Source organism: Aquarana catesbeiana, linkage group LG05 (assembly GCF_042186555.1).
Source record: "Aquarana catesbeiana isolate 2022-GZ linkage group LG05, ASM4218655v1, whole genome shotgun sequence".
NCBI lineage: Eukaryota > Metazoa > Chordata > Amphibia > Anura > Ranidae > Aquarana > Aquarana catesbeiana.
The window spans coordinates 53484843-53510589 of NC_133328.1; the positions used below are offsets into that span (position 1 = coordinate 53484843).

At 42.1% G+C, this 25747-nt stretch overlaps 1 protein-coding gene across 1 annotated transcript in view; it reads left to right on the top strand.

The window, feature by feature from the left end:
- The window catches only part of PLXDC2 (plexin domain containing 2), an 803122-nt gene that overhangs the window by 737045 nt on the left and 40330 nt on the right, over positions 1 to 25747 (top strand). The window contains exons 11-12 of the mRNA XM_073629749.1: positions 5730 to 5877; positions 19704 to 19742. Of these exons, the coding sequence (XP_073485850.1) occupies positions 5730 to 5877; positions 19704 to 19742 (187 nt within the window). The remainder of the gene's footprint in view (positions 1 to 5729; positions 5878 to 19703; positions 19743 to 25747) is intronic.

Sequence of the window (25747 nt, forward strand, 5' to 3'; positions counted from 1 at the left end):
GGTTATCTCAGGGAAGAGGAGACTAATCGTGTGTTCATACTGATTATAAACACCGATCTGTCATCTCTCCTAGACTGTCCCATCCACCCTACAGTTAGAACACTGTTAAGCCCTTGATCGCCCCCTAGTGTTAACCCCTTCTCTGCCAGTGACATTTATATAGTAATCAGTGCATGTTTATAGCACTGATCGCTGTATAATTGTCAATGGTCCCAAAAATGTGTCAAAAGTGTCCGATATGTCCACCGCAATATCGCAGTCCCGATAAAAATCACAGATCGCTGCCATTACAAGTAAAAAAAAAAAAATGCCTTAAATCTATCCCCTATTTTGTAGACGCTATGACTTTTGCACAATCCAATCAATATACGCTTATTGCGATTGTTTTACCAAAAATATGTAGAAGAATACATATCGGCCTAAACTGAGGAAAAAATTTGTTTTTTTGATAAAAAATGTGGGATAATTATTATAACAAAAAGTAAAAGATTTTGGGGGTTATTTATGAAAGGCAAATCCACTTTGAGCTACAAGTGCAAACTACAAGTGCAAAGTGCACTTGAAATTGCACTGAAAGTGCACTTGGAAGTAGGGCTGGGAGATTTTCTTAAAAAAAAAAAAAATCTGCGATTTTCCTAAAAAAAAAAAAATTGATTCACGATTTGAATCGAGTTGTTTTTTTTTTGTGAACAACACGCCGATCCTGAGGAGCTGCGGGCAGGAGTTTTTAGGCGAGGCCGCGGCTTCGGCCTAGTCCATGGCGTCCGGTCTCGCGGGCTGGGCCGAAGCCGCGGACTAGGTCGAAGACGAGGCCTCACCTAAAAACTCCTGCCCGCAGCGCGGTGAAAAAAAAATAAAAAAAAATTGATTTGCTTAAATTTTGAATCGATTTGACCTCTCAACTCGATTCAAGATTTAAATCGATTTTTTCCCCAGCCCTACTTGGAAGTGCATTCACTGTAATTCTGAGGGGTAGATCTGAAATGAGGGGAAGCTCTGCTGATTTTATCATCCAATCATGTGCAAGCTAAAATGCTGTTTTTTATTTTCCTTGCATGTCCCCCTCGGATCTACAGTAACTGCACATCCAAGTGCACTTTCAGTGCAATTTCAAGTGCACTTTGCACTTGTAGCTTGCACTTGTAGTGCAAAGTAGATTTGCCTTTAGTAAATAACCACCATTGCGTGTTTTCTTGAAAATTGTCGCTCTTCTTTTGTTTATAGCGCAAAAAAAAACAAAAAACGCAGAGGCGATCAAATACCACCAAAAGAAAGCTCTATTTGTGGGAAAAAAGGGCGTCAATTTTGTTTGGGTCCAGCGTCGCACAACCGCACAATTGTCAGTTAAAGCGACGCAGTGCCGAATCGCAAAAAATGACCCGGTCATTGAGCAGCCAAGTCTTCCAGGGCTGAATTAGTTAACCCTAAACTGCCTAGGGGGTGTTTCACTGTCAGGGCAGTAAGGATGTGGAATTCATTTCCACAATTGGTAGTGTCAGCAGGAAGTATTGATAGTTCTAAAAAACTATTGGATGTGCATCTTAAAGAACACAGTATACAGAGATATGGGAAATGATTATGAACACGCACACCTACACAGGTTGAACAGGGCTAGTGTCTTTATTCAGCATTACCAACCATGTAACTATATGTAACCTCCCAGCTCGCTGGACAGAGGTGAAAATGCTGACCCATTCAGATAGAAGTCTAGAGGCAGAGAAGTGATAAAGGTCGCTGAAATACTAAGACCTATTTCATACTGAGGCAGTTTTCAGGTGTTTTAGCGCTAGAAATAGCACCTGTAAAGCACCTGAATACTGCCTCCCATGCCCCCCGAATGTGAAAACCCAAGTGCTTTCACACTAGGGCGGTGCGCTTGCGGGACGTAAGAAAAAGTCTTATAAGCAGCATCTTTGGGGTGCCCCGCTAGCAGCCAAAAAGCACGGTTTAAACAGCAGTAAAGTGCCGCTGAAACGAGCATCGCTTTACCGCTAATGCACGGGCAGCCCCAGTGTGAAAGGGGTCTACACCAGGAATTAAGTGTGTGTTGTGCAGTGTAAATCACAATACTGGCTCAACACAGTTAAAAATATAGTACTTTAGTAAGCAAAAACGTATATACATGTTTGCTAAGAATTCTGCTTTAGTATTTACTGTATATAAATAAGGACATATAAAAATAATTGATTATATTTAGTCATTTCCACAACTATTTTTTTTTTTTTATCAAAGATGAGCTTCATGATATAAAAGACACATATCATTAAATGTATTTTCTTTTTAAATACAAGTAGTGTAGGTCCCTGAATTTGACCTGGTATTAGCCTCTTTAAGAGGCATAATAAAAGGAGGAGAGAGCAGAGTGGCAGAGAGATGAGCTCCTTACTGTGCTACTTCTCCTTTCACTGTCCAGTCACAGGCTGGGGCAGGTCCAGGATGATCTTGGGTCAGAGGAGGTGAGTTGAATGATGCTGGCCATCAGACTGAGGATATCTAGCTGCAGAAAAATGTACTGCAAAAGAAATATCTGGATTGAACCTGAATATTGCAGCCAAACTTGATTTTGTTATTCTATTTTATTGCATGGGATCTTCATTTTTATCTTGTTATTCTTGGATGGATTTCTGGCTGTAAAAATAAAAGTCAATGAAAAGTGTTACTAATATATTCATGAAAACAGACTCCTTAACAAGAATGTATACAAAGACAAAGATCTATAAGACACATGCTTCCAAAATAAGTAATTCCTCAACAACTTGCCCCTTTGAACACCTTTGCATTCAATCCATTGTTTCTTGAAATCGATGAACATCTAATTATTTCTTGTTTTGACGTCCATAAAAATAAGGCTGAGTTCTGCCTGAGAGCTAATTAACGATTAGATGGTTTTTGCTAAATGGCTGTTAGCGAATGCTGGAGAGCGTCATTTGTATTCTGAGCCTGCTGTATACTTTTTTGTACCTTTTCCAGACTAAAAGCGTTCACGTATGACCCATTGCACTGTACAGAAGGCTCAAAGTGAATACTTCAAACTCTTCACCACTAATGGATTCATAATGGAAGCAGAGTTCAGGGAGAGATAATGTAACTCTTTAACCCCGCATAATGCCGCATAATGACATTGAGCATACATTTCACACACATAACTTACATTATTTATTCTTAACACCAAGTTAAAGATTGCTTTTGTTTTCTGCGACATTGTATATGTTTTACTGTTTTACTGGAAAGGCAAGAATGTTTTATTTTATGTCAAACATTGTTGTGCTGTCCCTTTAAATAAAATAATAAATGAAAATATACAGTACTGTGCAAAGGATTTAACCACTTCAATACTGGGCACTTTCGCACTTTCCTGCCCAAACCAGCTTTCAGCGCTGTCATTTTTTAAATGACAATTGCACGGTCATACTACACTGTACCCAAACTACATTTTTATCATTTTGTTCCCATAAATAGAGCTTTCTTTTGGTGGTATTTGATCACCTCTGCGGTTTTTATTTTTTGATAAACGAATAAAAAAAGACCGAAACTTTTGAAAAAAAAAAAAGTTTTTTTTGTTTTTGTTTTAAAATTTTGTAAACAAGTAAGTTTTCTCCTTCATTAATGGACACTGATAAGCTGAACTGATGGGCACTGATAAGGTGGCACCGATGAGGTGGCACCAATGAGATGGCACAGATGAGGTGGCACTGAAGATGGGCACTGATAGGCGGCACTGATGGACACTGATAGGCAGCACTGATAAGTGGCACTGATGGGCATTGATAGGTGGCACTGATGGGCACTCATAGGTGGCACTGATGGGCACTGATGGGCACTGAAAGGCTGCACTGACAGGTACTTATGGGTGGCACTGATAGACGGCACTGATGGGCACTGATAGAGTGCCACAGACTGACACACCGCAACAACGATCGCCACGATGCGCGCCCCCGGGGTCGCGCAGTGGCTTGATATCCTGGCGAAATCATATGACATCACATGACGTCCAGTCAGGATATCTCAACCACTTTGCTGACGTCATATTGCTATATGGCGGGCGGCAAGTGGTTAAGCAGGTGTGAAAAAATGCTGTCAATTGAGAATGTGTTCAGAAGTAAAAGCGGTAATAGTGTATTTTTATCAATTAACAAAATGGAAAGTAAATGAACAGAAAAGAAATCCAAATCAAATATTTGGTGTGACCACCCTTTGCCTTCAAAACAGCATTAATTCTCCGCGATTCGCACATGCTCAGTAGGAAACAGGCTATGAAGCCACAAGGCTTCTCTGCCAGTTTCCCTTACCTAAGATACCGACACCTGCACCCAAACCTGATTGAAGAGTGTGGACATCGCTGGATTCCTGGACAGGTAAGTGTCCTTATATTAAAAGTCAGAAGCTACAGTATTTGTAGCTGCTGACTTTTATTTTATTTTTTTTTTGGGGGGGAGACTGGAGCTCCTCTTTAATGACATGTTTGTGGTTGTTGTTGTCCTGCTGCAGAATAGATTTGGGGCCAATCACATACCTCACTGATGGTATGGCATGATAGATAAGTATCTGCCTGTATTTGTCATTATTAAGGACATCATTTATCCTGAGTCCTGACCATGGAAAGAAGACTACACTTAGACTACACTAATAACATTGGAACTGGGGTGCCGAAAAAAAGGACTGATGAGTCAAAATTTTAAATATTTGGCTGTAGCAGGAGGCAGTTTGTCCGCTGAAGAGCTGGAGAGCGGTACGATAATGAATGTCTGCAGGCAACAATGAAGCATGGTGGATGCTTTTTGCAAGTTTGGGGATGCATTTCTGCAAATCGAGTTAGAGATTTGGTGAGGATCAATGGTGTCTTCAATGATGAGAAATACAGTCGGATACTTATCATGCCATACCATCAGGGAGGCATGTGATTGGCCCCAAATTTATTCTGCAGCAGAACAACGAACCCAAACATTTAGCAAATATCATTAAGAGCTAGCTATCTTCAGTGTAAAGAAGAACAAGGAGTCCTGGAAGTGATGCTTTAGCCCCCACAAAGCCCTGATCTCAACATCATCAAGCCTGTCTGGGATTACATAAAGAAACAGAGGGATTTGAGGCTCTGTGATTAGTTCTCCAAGATGTTTAGAACAACCTACCTACCAAGTTCCTTCAAAAACTGTGTGCAATTGTAACCAGAAGACTTGATGCAGTTTTGAAGAAGGGTTGGCAAACGTCAGTAAATTTAGGGACAGTTTGTAAAAATCAGTGATTTTTACAATTGTCTGTAAATTTCATGGGCTCATACTTTATCATGCTGTGTTGACTTTTTAAGTGTAAAACCAGCCAAATTACTTTGTTTTTAAGGCAAATGGTGGTCACACCAACTTAATGTGTTGATTTGGATTGGTCTTCTGTTCATTAGCTTCTTATTGATTAATTGATAAAAAATAAACTATTAACACTTCTATTTCTGAAAGCGTTCTTAATTTACAGCATTTATTTCACACCTGTCTAAAACTTTTGCTCAGTACTGTATGTATACAAAAAAGAAGATGCTGCAAAGGCAGACATTTCTCTTCAAATGTCAAAACATTTTTACAATCTTGAATGAAAGCACATTTGTTATTTCCATAAACATAAAATCAATCTGAGGTCTATTTAACCTTAACTTACTTTTGTTTCCTAATTTATTTATTTATTTATTTATTTATTTGCAATGACAGCTCTTTTTTATTTTATTTTTTTTCTTCCATTAGTCAAAAGATAAAGTATGTGAAGACTTATTTCCCACTACCCAAGTCCCACATCACACCACTTCTGGAATTCATGGCACGACCTACAGACATTTTACTACAACGGCAAAGCTAACAACGTCACACCTGCCAAGCAGCCTCCCCACAGAAGGTGAGTTGGCAAATATTTTTCTTGGAATAGTGAAGCTCACGCAGGTCCATGTATGTCAGTGTTATCATTGACATAAACACACACACTAGCACAGGTTGAATTGGATGGGCTGGTGTCTATATTCAACCTTACAAACTACTGTATGTAACTTTAGTTATCTATAGTTAAATCCTTTTTGTTTAGTTTTGGATATTGAAGTGAAGGGTCAAAACTGCTTTGATTTTTTATTAATCTCCTTGACCAATTGGTGATATTTACCCCTTTAACAGGAAGTGAGAAGATGTCTGTCCAAAATAGAGGAGAATTCCTCTTAGACAGTTATCCAGAGAACAGGTGTCCTCATTAGAAGAGCTCTGCTGAAAACCATAAAATGTAGTATTCCCTTAAACTCTCTGTATTGATGACAAAAAACTAGTTAGGCTAGTTATACATTTTAAAGCTCATCTCCAAGAAAAAAATACACTCTTTCCCTTGTGAATAATCTATAATTATTCATTTCAAAAGTCTACCAATAAGCCTGGTTGCTTGGCTAAACCTCTAGTCATGTGACAGTCCAAGAACATTGCAGGTCTGGCCTGCAATGTTCACCTCACTTTCTGGTGACGTGCTTTCTGGAGTGCTGCCCAATGGTGACATGCTTCCTGGTGATGTGGGTGCTGGCCAACGGATGCCACAAGTGTCCATCACAGGATCCCAAAGTCTTCCTTTGTGACATCACAACAAGAGTGGACTCCCAACTGAGCAGCAGAAAGTATAGGGAGGTATCATTGATCACCATTGAACAATATCTGAGATCAGGTGAGTTTTTCTGGATTTTAAGGGCTAAAAAAAAATACATGAAATTGGCTAGGAACAGGGAGGTGTGATTTACTAGCACGCAGTCAACTGTATGAGTTTTTTCAATGTGATTTGGGTGCATATTAAAAAGGACATATCAGTGATAGCTCCAGTTTTACTAAATTTGTCAGCAAAAGGCATCACTCTTTTCAGTGACTCTGGGCTCTCTGAGGTTACCCATGACATACCATGCACTTAATGGCAAAGAAATATTAATCCTGCAGTCCAGCAAACAAGACCCACTAAAAATTCAGCCGGTTCTAGTCATCTGATTACTTACCATTCCTTTTGGATACTGCTGGCTTCTTTTCACACTAATGTACCCTGGCTGTTGAGTTACCTCTTTGGCAGTGACATATTGAATGAAAGGGGCATCTGCACATGCAGGTAGAGTATGAACTAAGCTTAAAACATGCAGTTAAACATGGCAGTTAAAGGCAGGGACTCAAAATACAAAATTACTTCTTTGGGTTTGAAGAGCTCATAGTCAGAAACAATGCTACACCCTCACAGCAAGGACATATACCCCAGGTCTTCTACTAAATACCCAACACTCCTTTCCAAAAATTGTGTCTACCAGTATGAAAAATATAACTTTGGATGTGTTTTGTTTTTTTTTTTGTCTAGGACATCATTAACATACCTCCACTAATAATTACATTTTTTTGCTCACAGATCTTGAGAATTGAGTAAATCTTTTTGTAAATTGAAGAGCCATCATAGTAGTTATGATTATTTTAAAGTATATCTATGTAGCACCCTGATGTTTAGGCAGGGTGGCTATTAAATGTATCTGCCAAGTGATAGTTGCCTTGACAATTTGATAGGAGGTCAATTGATTTCACCCTAATTCTGGAACTGCTGCACTTCTTTCTTCTGTCATTAGATGGCCGGTTATCTGGTGGCATTAGATGAGAGAAGGGCAATGCAAGGACAGATTAGGAATGAATGGGGTGTCACAGCCAATAGGCAGGGATTTTCTTGGGTTCCTTGGCCTGCTGGGAGAGCCTATTTATTTGGGTGGAGTCAAGTGATCTGGCTTCTGTGCCACCTGGATGGCTGTCTGGGTAGACGTGTGTCGTATTGCCCTGGGCTGCTAGGCCATAAATCTAAGGCGTATGACCGGGGACATCTGACTGTCTGAGGGCCTATCGAGAAGCAAGAGAGCAGTGCAGGGTTGGGATTGCGACTAGCAGTCCAACCAGAAGTAACGGTTCAACCGCCCGGGTAACCAGTTGCGGTCGGCGGTAGAAGGAAAGCTGTCGCCACTAAGGGACTATCCACTTGCTACCGAAGACCACTGTGAATAAGCTGAGACCAGTACCAAAGCAGACTTTTCCCCAGCCGGGGACGGTGAAGAAATGGGTAAACTTCAGCAAGTGCTAAGTCAGGGACCCAGCAGGACAGCAGAGGTGACGCTTGTGGAGTGCCAAGCAAGGGACCTAACGTGTCAGCAAGGGTGAAGCTTAAAGAGTATCTGTGAGTGCAAAGCCAGGGACCCAGTGGTGAAGCGGGGGTGACGCTTGAGGAAGATACTGAGTGCTAGATTGGAAGAGCTCAGGGGAATCCAGTGGCAGTGGATCAGTAAGTCTAGTGAAAGACAGAGAGCTCAGTGGAAGTGAAGTTCTACCATAGGAGATTGTAGAAGAAGTTAAAGCGTTCATTGCAATCTTTGTTAGAAACTGTTACGAGACTGTTGCTACTCATGCAGATGTGGTGTCTGGCTAGATACCTTTCCCTGCATGGCTGTCTGCCTATAGAAGTCTCAGAGTTTGCCAATTAACCCCCAACCATTTGGCTGGCCAAAGACCAACACCCCCTATGCAGTTTAGGGTTAACCACTTCAGCCTCAGAAGACTTGGCTGCTTAATGACCTGGCCACTTTTTGCGATTCGGCACTGCGTCGCTTTAACTGACAATTGCGCGGTCATGCTACGTGGCTCCCAAGCAAAATTTACGTCCTTTTTTTCCCACAAATAGAGCTTTCTTTTGGTGGTATTTGATCACCTCTGTGGTTTTTATTTATTGCGCTATAAACAAAAAAAGCGTCAATTTTGAAAAAAAGCTATATTTTTTACTTTTTGCTATAATAAATATCCCCAAAAAATATATATAAAAAAAAAAAATTTTCCCTCAGTTTAGGCTGATACGTATTCTTCTACATATTTTTGGTAAAAAAATCACAATAAGCGTTTATTGATTGGTTTGCGCAAAAGTTATAGCGTCTACAAAATAGGGGATAGTTTTATGGCATTTTTATTAATAATTTTTTTTTACTAGTAATGGCGGTGATCAGCGATTTTTATCCTGACTGCGACATTATGGCGGACAGATCGGACACTTTTGGCGCTATTTTGGGACCATTCACATTTATACAGCGATCGGTGCGATTAAAAATGCATTGATTACTGTGTAAATGTGACTGGCAGTGAAGGGGTTAACCACTAGGTGTCGCTGTAGGGGTTAAGTGTGTCCTAGGGAGTAATTCTAACTGTGGGGGGGATGGGTTATGTGTGACATGACACTGATCACCGCTCCGGATTACAGGGAGCTGTGATCAGTGTAGGTGTCATTAGGCAGAATGAGGAAATGCTTGTTTACATCAGCATTTCCCAGTTCTTCCTCTCCGTGAGACAATCGCGGGGTATCCCCGCGGACATCGAGTTCTCGGGACCCACGATCACGGTCACGGAGCCCACTGCGGGCGTGGGTGCGCCCGCAAGCCGCCTCTTAAAGGGCAATGTACAGGTACGTTAATCTGCCTGTAGGTGCCCTTCTGCCGCAGTATATCTGCGTGAGGCGGTCGGGAAGCTGTTAACATTGCGTCTACTTAAGGGTGTCCTGGCCCCAACCCTCTCTCCCACAGTTCTGTTTAAGAAACAATAGATTTCTTTGCATTCAAGAAGTGTCTGGCCCCCATCAATCTACCTTGCATTACACCCACCATGCCTTGTAACCCACTCTACATAGAAGGATGTCAGCTGTCCCTAACTCTGGAGGTCACTATTAGACCTGGGGGGGGGGGGGGGGGGGCTGGGACTTTGCTACATCTATATCCAAAATTTTTTGGGACAGAGTAGAATATGGCTAGAATTTGTTTGCTGTCTGGGACTCCATTTAGGAGATTTACTTTTACCATTTTTCAAATGGAACAAAAGGTAAGGGAAATCTTCTAATCACGACTAGTTTCTGGTGACAACTAAAATGGAATTTGCCTTCAGAGAATAAAAACACTAATTTCATTCCATTCCAAAAAGTTTTGACCAATGGTTGAATTCTTGGGACACAATAGAGAGAACACAGCAAAGGAGGAGGAGAAGGGAGAGAAAATAGATGATACAAAGAACAAGAAACAGGGCCACTCACCTTTAAGTACAACCTCCACCATGTTTCTTCAAGGTGCCCAAGATTAGTCTGTATATTTTAGAACCATAGCACTGCCCATGCTTAGATTTTTTCTTAGAAGTTGAGCAGGGTGTGGGCAGGGCCAGTTGCTTGGTACTCAAGATAGAATAATGATACACCGAGACCCATCTCCTTGCTCCCATTTGCCTCAAAACTTTTAGAACACTTAGTCTACAACGGTCTTAGCTCCTTCCTCACTGACAACAACCTTCTTGACCCCTTACAGTCCGCTTGCCATACTTCACTGGAACTGCCCTACTGAAACTCACTAATGACCTACTAACTGCTAAAACAAATGGCCACTACTCCATACTCATACTACTCAACCTCTCTGCAGCCTTTGATACTGTTGACCATCCCCTCCTCCTCAAAAAACTCCACTTTCTTGGACTTCAAGACTCTGCTCTCTCCTGGCTCTCCTCCTACTATCACAGTGGTCCTTCAGTGTGGCACTCTGTTTCCTCCTCTCCACTTCCTTTTTCTGTAGGGGTACCTCAAGGTTCTGTCCTTGGACCCCTTCTCTTCTCCATTTACACCTCCTCCCTTGATCTGTTAATAAACACCTATGGCTTCCAGTACCACCTCTATGCTGACAACACACAAATCTATCTCTCTACTCCTCACCTCACTCCTTTAGTCTCCTCTTGCATTACTAACTTACTAACACCACTTTCTCAAACTCAATCTTTTTAAAACTGAGCTCATCATTTTTCCTCCAGCCTGTGCCCCTCCCCCTGACTTCTCCATCAAGATCAATAATACAACCATCAGTACCTCCCCTCATGCCAAGGTACTAGGTGTAATCCTAGACTTTGACCTGTCCTTTCAGCCTCAAATCCAATCACTGTCCAAATCATCCAGAGTTCACCTCTGGAACATCTCCAAAATATGCCCATTTCTAACCGTCGAGACCACTAAGCAACTTTTTCACTCCCTTGTTATCTCTTGCCTTGACTGTTGTAACTCCCTCCTCATTGGCCTACCTCTCCACAAGCTATCCCCTCTTCAGTCTATTATGAATGCCGCTGCCATACTGATCCACCTTACCAAACGTTCAGTGTCTTCCCCTCCTCTCTGCCAATCCCTCCACTGGCTTCCCATTGCCCAAAAATAACACTCCTCTAACCCTCTTGTTTTAAATTGTACTGTTGATCTAGTGTCTCCCTACATTGTAAAGCGCTGCGCAAACTGTTGGCACTATATAAATCCTGTATAATAATAAAAATGTGAGTTAGGGACCTTGGACTGTAAGCTCCATGAGGGCAGAGACTGATGTGAACTTATAATATGTATGTAAAGCTCTGTGTAAATTGATGGCGCTATATAAGTGCCTGTAATAAATAATAATAATAAATAATGTAACAAATAACTTGTGGAAGACAGCGGCAAGGTGCTCATTTCACAGTTCCAGACAATATGGCAATGGAACCTTAATATCACAGGCAATCCACGTACAATCACCCTTAAAAATGTTGACAGTGCTTTAACAGTCTCTTCACTTGGAAGACACTCTGATTTGGTTTATGTTACCCAAGCAGCATCTAAGGGAAAGGGGAGGCTGATAGGCATAACAGTGGTGCAAGAGCCTTTAGTAAACTGATAGGAAAGGTCCTTGATCCAACTCTCTAGACTTCCCAGATAGCTGAGCCAGGTGTGGCATTCCTGCACTATTCCTCCTCTCCCTATCGCTAGATACACTGTCCCTAGCCAGCGGAAATACTGTCCGTGCTCTTTCCAAATGCACACCAACTGCAGTGGGACAGTGCTATTTATTAGCATTGCCCTCACTAAAGATGGCTGCTTGGGTCAGCCAGGGCAGCAGCACCCAACTGGACTGTTTCTCCCCTGATGACACCTACGAAGGTTTCAAACTAAGAAACTAAGCTCCTCTCAACCTCGATTCCCTTATGCACAGCAGCCAGCTGAACATCGCCACCTACAGTGGGGAGGACAAACTGCACCTGCCTACAAGGGCACTTCCTGTATTGGTATGTTGGAAAATAGGGGATCCTATTGGAGTTCTCTAAACTATAAAGAGAATAAGTTGGTCTCTTACTAGCCAGAATGCTCGGTGGAACTGAGCTGTGAGCTTTTGTGAAACTTGGTTCATCTTTGTGACCCTTGGTTGTATCCACCATCATGTATGCAAATAAAAGTGGACATCTGGAAAGTCAGGGTCATGCTGCTTTCAGGACTGTGGAGCTGTCATAGTTTGTTCTTTACATAAAACAGCCTTGCATGTCTTATTTTTGCCTTTAAATTATGAAAATGCTATACAACAAAGCATAAAAGCAAACAGAGCATTGATCAGATTATGCTTTTATAGCAAATACAAACATTCTCATAGCAGCTGATAGATCTCTTTCAATAAGCATTTGGCAATAAAAGAATGATATGGAAGAGAGCTTAGCAGTGCTGTAAATAAAACTAATACACCATGCACAGTACTGAAGGAAATATAGCTGATATAAACAGTGTGCTATGACAAATAGTACAATGAAAGGCTTTATCTTCCTTTTTTGAAACTGTGGCCTTTGGAATGTTTTAAGAAACTGAATGGCATATAAAAACTGTTCATTTTAGCTATTTATCACTGAACTGAATATATACCACCATTTCTAAGTAATGGGCTTTATTACAAAAGGTATGCTTTTAAAAAATAACCTACCAATTTCTAAACATTTCCTATACACCTTATCCGCAGCACCCTTCTAATATCCGCTTTATGATTGTTAACTCACAATAAATACAACAGATGGGCCATAGGAGCCTATGGGTGATGTCACGTCACCACTCCCAGGTATTCCAGCCATTGTCGAGCACTCTCTCCTCTCATTGGCTCCTTCTGATGTCAATCAAAGTTAGTTAGCCAATCAGGGGAGAGAGGGGCGGGGCCAAACCACAGCTCTGTGTCTGAATGGACACACAGAGCTGTGGCTCAGCTCTGATGTCCCCATAGCAAGCTGCTTTCTATGAGGGCACTCGACAGGAGGGAGGTGCCAAGAGAGCTAGCAAGGGACCCCAGAACAGGAGGATTGGGGCTGCTCTGTGCAAAAACCATTGCACAGAGCAGGTAAGTTTGTTATTTTTAAGGAAAACAAATGAGACTTTACAATTTTTTTACACAGGTTAGTCAGCATACTATAGGTATTAGAGAGGGGAAGGGAGCATTTTTGAAGATTGATAGGTTTATCCTGGGAACCTACTTTAAGGGTTTTTTTTTTTTTTGGGGGGGGGAGTATGCAGCACCATAGACATTAGTTATTCGTAATGTGTAATAGAGTGTACCCATTATCTGCATGGCTGCTTCTGTTAAAAATCCTCCCTGTTGTTTCTCCTCACAGCCTCCAGATACTGCTCAGAGTGGCTGTCTTCCTTCTCTGTGAAAGTTTACTGCAGCCACTGTTACTGCGACAAACTGTGCCACCCGCCCGCCCTCTCTTGCCTTCTCCTCCATTCACAGAACTTGTATCGCTACACTCCCACAACACAATGCATTCCGTGACAGGCGGTGGAGCAGTTGAATGACAGAATTGCACTGTCCATTCACAGAACACAGTGCATTGTGGGAGTGTAATAGTATAAGTTCTGTGAATGGCGGAGTGGGCAGAAGGGAATGGGTAAGCAGTGCAACAGAGGCGTAACTAGAACTTTCAGGGACCCAAATAAACAATGAAGGGCCCCCCTGACCCCATACCAGGGCCCTTTCCATCAGTCCCGGACCCTTGCCACTGATTCCAGGGCCCTTTTCTCCTGTCATGGGGCTCTTTGTTATGGTCCCTGCAGCAGAACCCTTTCACGAGTTCTGCAGCGGGCCCCCTTCTTGCATAGTTGCCAACCTTTCCAAAAAATTTTCAGGGACACCTTTTTTTTTTTTGCTATGTGTTCTGTAAGCCATTTTAGGTGGAGAACGTATCAGCACCTTTGTGCAGGCCATACGCATATATGTGGCCTCTCATTGTTAAGGTAAGGCCACCCGCCGAGAGGCTGCATATATGTGTACCAAAATGTCAACAAAGCTGTGCTGAGAGTGTGCACCCTGCGCACTCCTGGCACAGTTACCAGCGGGTAATGGAAAGCTCCCGATCGCTACATGCAATTGGGAGCTTTCTGATCATGTGACCACTATGTCAGCCTCCGCCTCCCGGCATCTGAAACTTCTTAAAGGGCGGAGACCGTTAGGAGATTATCAGGGGTGGAGCATTTAAAATGGGCGTCATTCTTCAAGAGCCACCTAATGCCATACCTCATTGCACACCTCTACGCCCCCCAGAATGCCTCCGTACTCCTCAACACACCTCCATACCCCCAGAACACTTCTGTACCCCCTTGCACCTCACTACACCCCCTACACATACCTCTGCTTCTCCCAGCATTCTCCCTCCAGCACATCTCTGCAAACACACCCCCACCCCAGCACACCTCCGCACCCCCTCACACACCTCTGCACCTCCAAGCATTCTCTGTAATCCCCAGCACACCTCCATATCCCCCAACACTTCTTTGTAACCTCCAGCACACCTTAACACCCCCTAGCACATCTATATACTTCGCTGCACATCTCTGCACCCCCCACACCTCCATACCCCCTCACACACACCCCTGCACCTCCCAGCATCTTTGTATCCCTTCAGCACACCTTTTTTACAATGCTGCAAAGGCTTTGCAAGCACCAGCATGTACCCCCCCAGCACGTCTTTGTACTTCTCCATACTTTTTTTTTTTAGCAGAAGCAAAAGCCTGCAGGTGATAAAATGAATACCATTATACATGCCTAATGTAATCGGTGCTGTATTCCCCCAAAAAATAACCTAAACTTTAAAGTCGTTCTAAAAGTCTAAATGTTTTTTACCTTTATGCATTCTCTGCGTTAAGGTAAAAAATGCCCCACTACCTGAATGCAAAACATTGAAGGGGCCAGGTGGACAATTGTTGGTTGAACAGTGACTGCAATCAATAAGATACAATAGCTGGCAGGGGAGATTCCTTCATCCACTCTGTTTATCGTGAATGAAGAAATCTATTGATTCCTCTCATTCAGCCAGCGGATCTGAGCGGTAGAAATTGAAGTGTGCATGGTCAGCCTAAGGCCTCATACACACAGTACGAAAATCAGAAGGGAAAAGTCTGAAGACGAGTCTGGATTTACGTCTCTGGATTTTCGGGTCGTTAGTATGGTGCATTTGACAGACGATTTGATTTTTACATCAGACAAAAGCTGGATGTGCCAGATATAAAATTTTTGTCTGATATGAACTCAACGTCTGATTTTTGGATGGTCAGTACAGAAATTCGTCACACAAAAGTTGAAAGTACAAACACGCATGCTCGGAATCAAGGAACGACTGGGAAGAGAACGGTCTTATAAACTACTGTTCGTAATCTAGAATTAACATTCGTGATGCGGCAATTGATGAAATGTCAAAATTCTCATCTTCTTTAATAGGATAATAATGAAGCTGCTTTGCATGTATACAAAAACCAAAAACTCTGCGCTTACTCTATTGGGGTAGCAGCTCACACTACAAAACAGGAAATTTGTAAAGAAGGGATATACTGTATACATACGTGTAACGCTACTTAAAATGAGAAAATACAATCATAATATTGCAAGCAGTATAAAATTAAAGATACATGGATAAATATGTCATACACTTTATGTGACCGTAATATGAAATGCTCCAGCAGGTATCCTGTAACCTGTAGTGAAAAATGCTCCAGCGAATATCTGTTGGGTATAAACACGTTGCAAAGAAAAAAGTCCCTTGTTGTGAATAAAATGATTCCGTTTCCCGTGTGAGTGGTTACTAAGACCGCAGACAGATATAGTGTGTCCCCCACATGTAAGCAGTGCAGGCTTACCGGATAAGTTGGACTCATACAAACATACGTTTAATGAATCAATAAGGCTTATATTGCCAACCGGCAATGCAATAGATGGTTCAGCCAGATAATGATGTAATTCGGATAGCATCAAGGATTTTCACTAGGGACTCCCCAACTTTTAACTTGGTCTCGATGAAAGTGACCTCTCCCAGCATAGTGGGAGAATGCTAACGACCTATTTTAAAAGGCATTTGTCTTGTACGATCTGAAAATCGCAAATCAACGCTCATCAAACTTCTACTAACATAAAATTAGCAGAAGGGGCCCAAAGGGTGGCGCTTGAGAAATTAACTTCCTCTTTATACTCTCATAGTACATCACTACGTTCATGTTTGTCAAACGACAATTTACGGATAGTTAGTATTCTAGACAAAATCCTGCACATGCCCTTTTGACAAAAATCATCCAACAATCAAACCATGTGTACGAGGCCTTATTCTCAGAGCAAGGTAGCTTGGTACACATTTTAAGCTTTCACTAAGCACCCCATTTACCAAAGGTTAGAAAAAAAAGGTACTGAACTAAATATCCGGGGCAGAAAAGAATTCTTGCTATATGGCCACTGGGTTACTTTGATTTGTAATAGCCTTTGACAGGTTGCTATAGATCAGAGAATCATTATCTGTTATCATAACTGTCCAGAACTACCTAATTTTTGGTGTATAAACTGGTAAAATCTGATATTTTAATACAATACAATAATATATTGTCTGACAGCTAAATACTACAGTAAAAATATTTTGCAGAACGTTTGATGATGTTATCACGAATTTCATTCCAGTGCCATTTTTCCCCACAGCAGTTTTGTTTTGGAAGAACAATATACAGTACATCTGCTGAAATTATCTACAGTATATTTTGTAGCAAGTCTTAGCACATAGATTCTCAATATATCACTAATTACAGGCTCCATGGAATTCTTTACATGTGGTCTCATGTCATTAAAGGGTTCCTTTCAATTTTTTTTGTTGCCTCACTTAATGGAACCCTGGAATTTAGGATCAACATGTCATTAGAAGGGGACTTGGTACTAACTATATTTGGTTGTAAACTGCCCGATTATCTGCTTCTGCATTTTATTAAAGGCCTTATTTACATGGAGTATACTACAGTGTAAGCCAGTGCAAGGCCATGTTTACCCACATGGGGAAGCACAGGTGTTCTGTGCATCCCCATGTAGGCAGGTCCATTGATGTTAAATGGGATGCTAAAGTGGTGCGGACACAGATACTGCACAAAGGTTAACATCTGTGTGGGTGCAGCCCTGAACACACTGTCTGCATTTGTCGTGCACCCACTTCCACACGGATGTCAAATTGAGAGCAGAATCTGTGTCTGGGCAGATCCTGCATCCCAATGGGACTACCTGCATCCCCATGCGGGTAAACCCAACCCTGCGCAGGTATAGCATGTCCCATGTCAACGAGGGCTAATACACAATATTAGATGTGTTATAGCAGGTTTTCAGTGTATTTATACGTCTCCGTTTATGTACTGTATACAGCATAATTACTGTTGTATAATAAATTTAAACTTAGGCCCCTTTCACAGTGAGGCGCTTCTAAACCACCAGTAAAACACTGAGCGCTTTTGAAGAGCTTTTCAGGCGCTTTTGAAGAGCTTTCCATTCATTTCAATGGAGAGGGGCGTTTTTTCACCGCCCTGCCAGCGGACTGCCCCAGTGTGAAAGCATTCATTTATTTAATGGAAATAGGTTTTCGTGAGCTTTTCAGGTGCTTTTTTTAGCGTGAAAGTGCCTGAAGAGCGCCTCGGTGTGAAAGGGGTCTTAACCCCTTTACATCGCAGCAATCAATATGAGTGGTGGCAAAAAGCAGCTGACAAAAATGTCTCTCAGCCCCAAGAGGACCTCGGTAGCTGGTGGGACTAGCTTCAAATCATGTGACCACTGTGACAGCCAATCATAGTGGTTACATGATCACCGATTCTGCCCACCCCCCTGGGCGCTAAGATGGGGATGCCAGGGTGGGCGGGATGGGGATTAAAGCCAACTCCAGTAAATTTGAAAATGCTCCCGTGCAGTGGGACTGTGTCCATACTGCAAGGGTTAACTGCTTATCTAGTTTAGAGGAAAAGAACTTTTACTTACTCGATCCTCTGCCCTCCCAGATGGCGCTCCCTCACACTCCAGCGGTGGAGTGGCCTTTTGGCGTCATCACGTCCAAAGCAGGGCTGTGGACCCTACTTTGATCTTGATGACATCAGGACCATAGACCAATGAAGCACTGGGGGAGAAGACTCCGTGGGGATCAGTCTAGCAACACGGGTAAGTGGATCTTCTTTTCTATGTCCCCTAGCCCTGAACAAGCAATCAACCCTTGCAGTGCGGTCATATTCTCACTGCAAGGGATCATTTTTAAGTTTCCTGGAGTTGGGCTTTAAAGTAAATCTAAACCCAAGAACAAAAGTATAATATATTTCAGCTTAGCAGTCCTTGGATATTGAAGCTGCATTAGTCTACTTTTTTTTTTTCCTTCAGGCTTATTTCCTTTATTTTTACCTGGTGATCCTGTCTGTAATACTGTAATATACTTTGTGTCCTAGGGGGACCATGCTCACTCACCATACCCTACCTTTGGACTTAGGGCAAGACTACAGAACACATACGCCTCTCCTCTTCACCACACCATAGGAGGGAGGTGTCTAGTATTCGTAACATAGGTCCTGATAACGTTTTTTTTTTTAAATATAATGCAAAGTGCTCAGAACAACATTAGATTTCTGGCCATATCCATAGACTTTTTTCTTTTAACATTTTTTGCACTTATTAAACAGAAAACCAATCTCAAGGCGCTGTCCTTAGGGTATAACTACATTACCAATAATTGCATGTAAATATACTGTAAATAAAATGGTGTGAATAGAATAGACCCAACTGCCCCTTTAAGTGTAAAAAGACTTTCAACTTGACATTAATTAAAAGACAGGCGCTAATCTTTTAGTGCATAATTATAAATACTCCTGAGGATGCGCATCGCATGAAAATGCATAGAAGCTGAGCTGCCGGCGTCACATCCAGTCTTCCACCCACGTCGCATCCAGACTCTTGGAACGCCTTCTCTGGCATTACGAGCAGCGGTGCAGGATACAATAACAGTCGAGTGGGTTGTGTCGGTCCCCTATTGGCACCCACAAAATCTGAGTGTATTTTTACTATTTTTGTTTGACTCCTCATTATAAATAAAATATACTGCACTATGATTTGTTTCTGGGTTTTTGTTCACTCATATGAGTGAATGGGATTTTAAGACAGTGACATCTCAAAGCTGGGTGGCGTTTGAACCTTCATGGAGAAGATCTAATATCATATACACGGGATTTAATACATCAGGCTTGTAGGCCAACCGGTAAGTGTATATTTCACCTGGGCAAAAGGAGAAGCACTTTTTCAATTAAAAGAAGAAAGAATTATTTCACAATTAATATAACAGCATGGTGATTGGGGACTTTTCTTGATATAAATATCTTGGACTTGGATTGTTTTTAATTATGCACTAAAAGGCTAGCGCCTGCCTTTTCTTTTTTTATCAAACAGATATAACAAAACCAAATATCATTGGTATATTTAACAGATCAAAATGAAGCAAATTATAAAAGTTTATTATTTGGATTTACATACTATCTAATTCCGCTTTATATTGTGCCTATAACAAATTGCTGTCATGTTTTTTTTTTTTCAGATGACACAAAGATTGCGCTACACCTCAAAGACAACAGAGGTAAGGTTTGATTTACTAATATTGTAATGGCTGGTAGACATGTGCAGAACGGAAACATTTGTTTTGTTCCGTTTCGAATAGACTGTTTATGTTACTAATTTTGTTTCGTTATGGAATTCGTTTTCTTTGGTCTCAGGATTTGTTTAGTTTTGTTTTGTTTTCGTTAAAATTAGTTTAATTTATTAATTTTCTAATGAATTCCAACGTGGCTTCCCCACTAACAGGTGATGTCAAGAAAAGAATACCAGTAATTACTCAGCAAAAGAAATATGTTTACAAAAACGGCGTACAGTTCCCCTTAATCTCCATACCAGATCAGAAGAGCCTGGTATGGACTGGGGGGGGGGGGGGGGACGCCGCTTTTATTTACATTTTTTTTTTGCCGGGCGACTGCCGGCATTCTTTTCTTTGCATTTATCTGTCAGTGGAGAAACAATGTCAATTTTTCAAAAATTTGTAAAAAAAAATGGCGTGGGGTCTCCCCAAAATCCTTACCAGACCCTTATCCGAGCATGCAGCACATCAGGTCAGGAAAGGGGGGGACAGCACGTGCCCCACTCCTAAACCATACCATGCCACATGCCCTCAACATGGGGGGTAGGTGCTTTGGGGCAGGAGGGGCTCTGATGATGGGGACAAGGGCCTCTTCCCGACGACCCTGGACTGTGGTTTTGGGGTCTGCAGGTGGGAGGCTTATCGGAATCTGGAAGCCCCCTTTAACAAGGGGGGCCCCCAGATCTCCCCTCCCTATGTGAATGGTTATCGGGTACATCGTACCCTTACCCATTCACCAAAAAAGTGTCAAAAAGTAATAACCACAAGAAACTATTTTTTGACAGTTATTAACTACTTCAATACCAGGCACTTTCACCCCTCCCTGTCCAGAACAATTTTCAGCTTTCAGCGCTGTCGCACTTTGAATGACAATTGCGTGGTCATGCTACACTGTACCCAAACTAAATTTTTATCATTTTCTTCCCACAAATAGAGCTTTCTTTTGGTGGTATTTTATCACCTCTGGGGTTTTATTTTTTTGCTAAACAAACTAAAAAGACCGAAATTTAAAAAAAAAATGTTTTTCTTAGTTTCTGTCATAAATTTTGTTTTCTCCTTCACTGACGGGCACTGAAGAGGCAGCACTGATGGACACTGATGAGGTGGCACTGATGGGCACTGATGAGTTGGCACTGATAAGGTGGCGCTGATGGGCACTGATGAGGAGGCTCTGATATGTAGAATTGATGGGCACTGATAGGTGGCATTGATATGCAGCACTGATGGGCACTGATAGGCGGCACTGATATGCAGCACTGATGGGCACTGATAGGAGGCTCAGATGGGCACTGATGGGCAGCACTGACAGGCGGCACTGATGGGCACTGATTGGCACTGACAGGTGGAACTGATGGACAATAATAGATGGCACTGATGGGCAGCACTGATGATGAGGTACTGACAGGTGTTACTGCTGGGCACTGATTGGCACTGTGGTGGGCACTGATTGGCACTGTGGTGGGCACTGATTGGCACTTTGATTGGCACTGACAGACTTTATTGATGGAGCGCTGATTGGCAGCTGATTAGCAGCTGTGCTGATAATCAATGTGCTGGTTATCAGCACAGACCCCCCTCTGACAGGGAGAGCCACCGATCGGATCTCCCTGTCAGTGCGAACCGAGGAATGCCGTTCTGGTTCATGAGATGATCAGCTGTGATTGGTCACAGCTGATCACGTGGTAAGAAGCCTCTATCAGAGGCTCCTTACTATGATCAGAGATGCAGTGTGTCAGACTGACACACAGCACCTCCAATCGCTGTGCTGGATGTCATATGACGCCCAGTCAGGATAACAGGACCACTTTCTGGCCATCAATCTGCTATAGGCCAGACGGGAAGTGATTAAAAAATACAAAATAAAAATATAGTGTCCCTCTATGTAAATCAGTCATCAATCATGAAGCCCACTGAACCTGAAAAATAGAAAAAAAAATAAAACCGCTCAGCCTCCTGGGAGGCCTTCTGCCGTATGCCTGCTCTGCGCTTTGACAGTTCTTATAGGCAAGGGGCAGGGCCACCCTGCTACGTCACCCGTGGCACCGCCCCCTTCTGAGGTCACATGATGTTCTTCCCCCTCTGCCAGAACACACCGATCACTCGCAGCCATTGGCTGGTTTTCCAGCATTCTCCTTCGACAGAAGCCGATTTGTGAGATCAGCTTCTGCAGGACAGGGACCTGTACACACAGGCCAAATGTTGGCTGGTTTCTACTTTACTGGCTGATTTTGGCCAATATTCTGCCCATCTGTACAGGGCTTAAGAGCTAGGCTGGCCATAGATGGGTCTTTTTTTTTGCCAATCAGGCATTAGGCTGGTCAGAAAAAAAAAAAATGAACAGATTTCCCCATCAACACAAGCAAGGTGGATGGATAAACAAAATGTTTTGTTGCGCCTACCCTGTAAGCAACAAAACATTTTGTTTATCTATTCTAACTAAGGATTTTGGGAACACAATTATTTTGTTTGCAGCCACCAAATAGAATGAAGTGATTTAATAATATACATGTAGCTGAAGAGGTAGCATGGGATAGTACATATTTATTTAGTTCTTAAAGCGGGGGTCCACCTATCTATCGTTTTTTGTTTTTTTTTTAGTTCATTCACAAACTTTTCTTCTCAGCATTACATACTCACATATTGTGTGTAATATGTCCGCCTGTGTCAGATTTCGGCGGAAAGAATAACTTATATTATTCACTGCAGGCGGTTTCCATCTTCATTGTGGGCATTTGAAGCCCACAAGCATTTATTTCCTGGATGTGGTGAATGCTGTGCTCCCAGCATTCACCGCTCGTTCCCGCACATGCTCAATGGCATCCTGGGAAGCCTGAGACTAGCTCCCAGGAGTCTGGGAGAGGCTAGAAACACGCCTACTCCCACGGGAGGAGAACCAGGAAGTGCAAAGAAGAATAGAAAAATAAAAAGGTAATTACGGCGATTTAAATTTTTTTAAACGACATGTCAGCATCTAGGCAAGGAAGAGAATACATACAGATATTGTTTAAAATTTGGGTGGAACCCCGCTTTAAGCAAGGTGGATGGAGGAATCATTCCCATTGTGCTATTGGATTCTGACAGAGGGATGTCAGAATACACTGATCATCCACTGATTGAATCAAAATTTTCCAACATTCCTGTTCAACAGAAGTTGATTATTAGATCGACTTTTGCCAAATGGGAACAGCCATAGATGGATTAAAATAAAAATTTGAATTCCAATTTTGATCCATCTATGGCCAGCTTTACAGATTGAAAGTTACCTCTCTAGTTCCACAGCACAGAGTGAGACTTTTGCATTCTACCTCGGAGCAGGGTGAGGCGTTTCATGACCTCTGTATATAATATGGATCACAAAAAAACTTTTCCAAGCACATGCATGGCTTTTAATCTTACAATTCCCTGCTAAACTATACGTCTTCTCTATATTTATGGGCCTGGTTGTGAGTTCATTACATGAGCAATTTTTGTCAGTAGTTCCAAACATTTTTTCATATTCTGTATCTCTCCGTGTACAACAAACTTCCAGATTTTCTAGCGGTTACTTTAAGAAGACAATATCCACAACTGGATATTTTACTGCATATAAGCAAACTGCAACATACTGTATTATTCTGTGCATGAGCAAATGTAGTTGCCTTGTTCACAGAAGGGGTAATCGAGTGAAACCATAGCAAAGAGAAATGGTGATATTGATCACAGCTTTCAGATTCCAAGTTCACAAGTTCACAGCCATTTTTTCAAACTGTCCTGACTTACTGCAGTTTTATTGCCAATTGTACTGTCATATGTATGCGGCATACGTGAAATTAACAGCTCCCGTTTTCATCATAGAAAAGGGAACAATTGTGTGCGGCCGCGGGTAGGTTTTCAAATAAGAAATCATCATCTTTGTCAACTTATTAAAAATGTTCCCTCCTAACATCTGTTCTAATGATATATATTTAAAGATATATACACTACTGTGCAAATGTTTTAGGCAGGTGTGAAGAAATGCTGTAAATTAGGAATCCTTTTAGAAACAGAAGTTTTAGGAGTTTCTTTTTTATCATTAAACAAAATGGAAAGAAAATTAACAGAAGAGAAATCTAAATCAAATCAATATTTGGTGTGACCACCCTTTGCCTTCAAAACAGCATAAATTATTCTAGGTACACTTGCACACAGTTTTTGAAAGAACTCGGCAGGTAGGTTGTTCCAAAAATTTTGGAAAATAAACCATAGATCTTCTGTGGATGTAAGCTGCCTCAAATCCTGTCTCTTCATGAAATCCCAGACAGACTCAATGATGTTGAGATCAGAGCTCTGTGGGGGCCACACCATCACTTCCAGGACTCCTTGTTCCCCTTTACGCTGAAGAGAGAGTTTTTAATGAGATTGGCTGTATGTTTGGGGCCGATGTCCTGCTGCAGAATACATTTGGAGCCGATTACACGCCTCTCTGATGGTATGGCATGATGCATAAGTATCTGCTTGTATTTATCAGCATTGAGGACACCATTGATCCTGACCAAATCTCCAACTACATTTGTAGGACTGCAGCCCTAAACTTGCATGGAACCTTCACTATGCTTCATTGTTCCCTGCAAACGCTCATTATTGTACTACTCTCCAGCCCTTCGGCGAACAAACGGCCTCCTGCTACAGCCAGATATTTCAAATTTTGACTCATCAGCCCAGAACACCAGCTACCATTTTTCTGCACCCCAGTTCCTATGTTTTAGTCAATACAACAAAACAAAAACTCTTGCGCATAAGTGTGTAAGCCCGACAGTTCAAAGTTTAAGATGGACGGAAGCTTCCAGCCTTGCTGCCCTCAAGGATAGGGATATCCTAACAATCAGACAAAAAACAGAAAAAAAAGGGCGCACCGGCCTTGTGCATTATCTTTAAAAATGTTTATTACAAAAGAACACATAAAAACTACTACTCACAAGGGTAGATGAAAATCACGCATAAATGGTGTTGGTGATAAGTCCACCGATTGCAGTCTCCAGACCTAAGGACAAGGCGTGCAGACAGCTGCTGGCTGACGCGTTTCGAAGGTAGCACCTTCTTCTTCAGAGCCTCCGAAGAAGAAGGTGCTACCTTCAAAACGCGTCAGCCAGCAGCTGTCTGCACGCCTTGTCCTTAGGTCTGGAGACTGCAATCGGTTGACTTATCACCAACACCATTTATGCATGATTTTCATCTACCCTTGTGAGTAGTAGTTTTTATGTGTTCTTTTGCAATAAACTTTTTTAAAGCTAATGCACAAGGCCGGTGCACCCTTTCTTTTCTGTTTTTTGTCCTATGTTTTAGTGGATAGTTGAGTCACCTAGTCTTATTTCCACATCAGAGGTTTGGCTTTTTGGCTGCAGATCTTCCATGAAGACCACTTTTGGCCAGACTTCTCCGGACAGTAGATGGGTGTACCTGGGTCCCAGTGGTTTCCGCCAGTTCTGTGCTGATGGCACTGCTGGACATCTTCTGATGTCATAGGGAATTAAGCATAATGTGTTTTTCATCTGCTGCATTGGCTGACCACTGCGTCTCTGGTCCTCAACCTGTTTCTTTCTTCAAAAGTGCTTCCACAGCACATCTTGAAACTCCAGTCTGTTTGGAAATCTTTGCCTGGGAGAAACCTTGCTGATGCAGTATAACTACCTTTTGTCTTGTTGCTGTGCTCAGTCTTGCCATGGTGTATGACCTGTGACATGAAACTATCTTCCACAATCTCGCCTTAGTAGGGGAGTTTGGCTGTTCCTCACCCAGTTTTATGCCTCCTACACAGCTGTTTATGTTTCAGTTAATAACTGTGTTTCAACCACCATATGAAATTGATGATCATTAGCACTTGCTTGGTATAATTGGTTAATCATACGCCTGACCCTAATCCTACAAAATCCCTGACTTTGTCCAAATGTACAAAGTGTGCAAGTGTAAGAATCAATGCTGATTTGAAGCCAAAG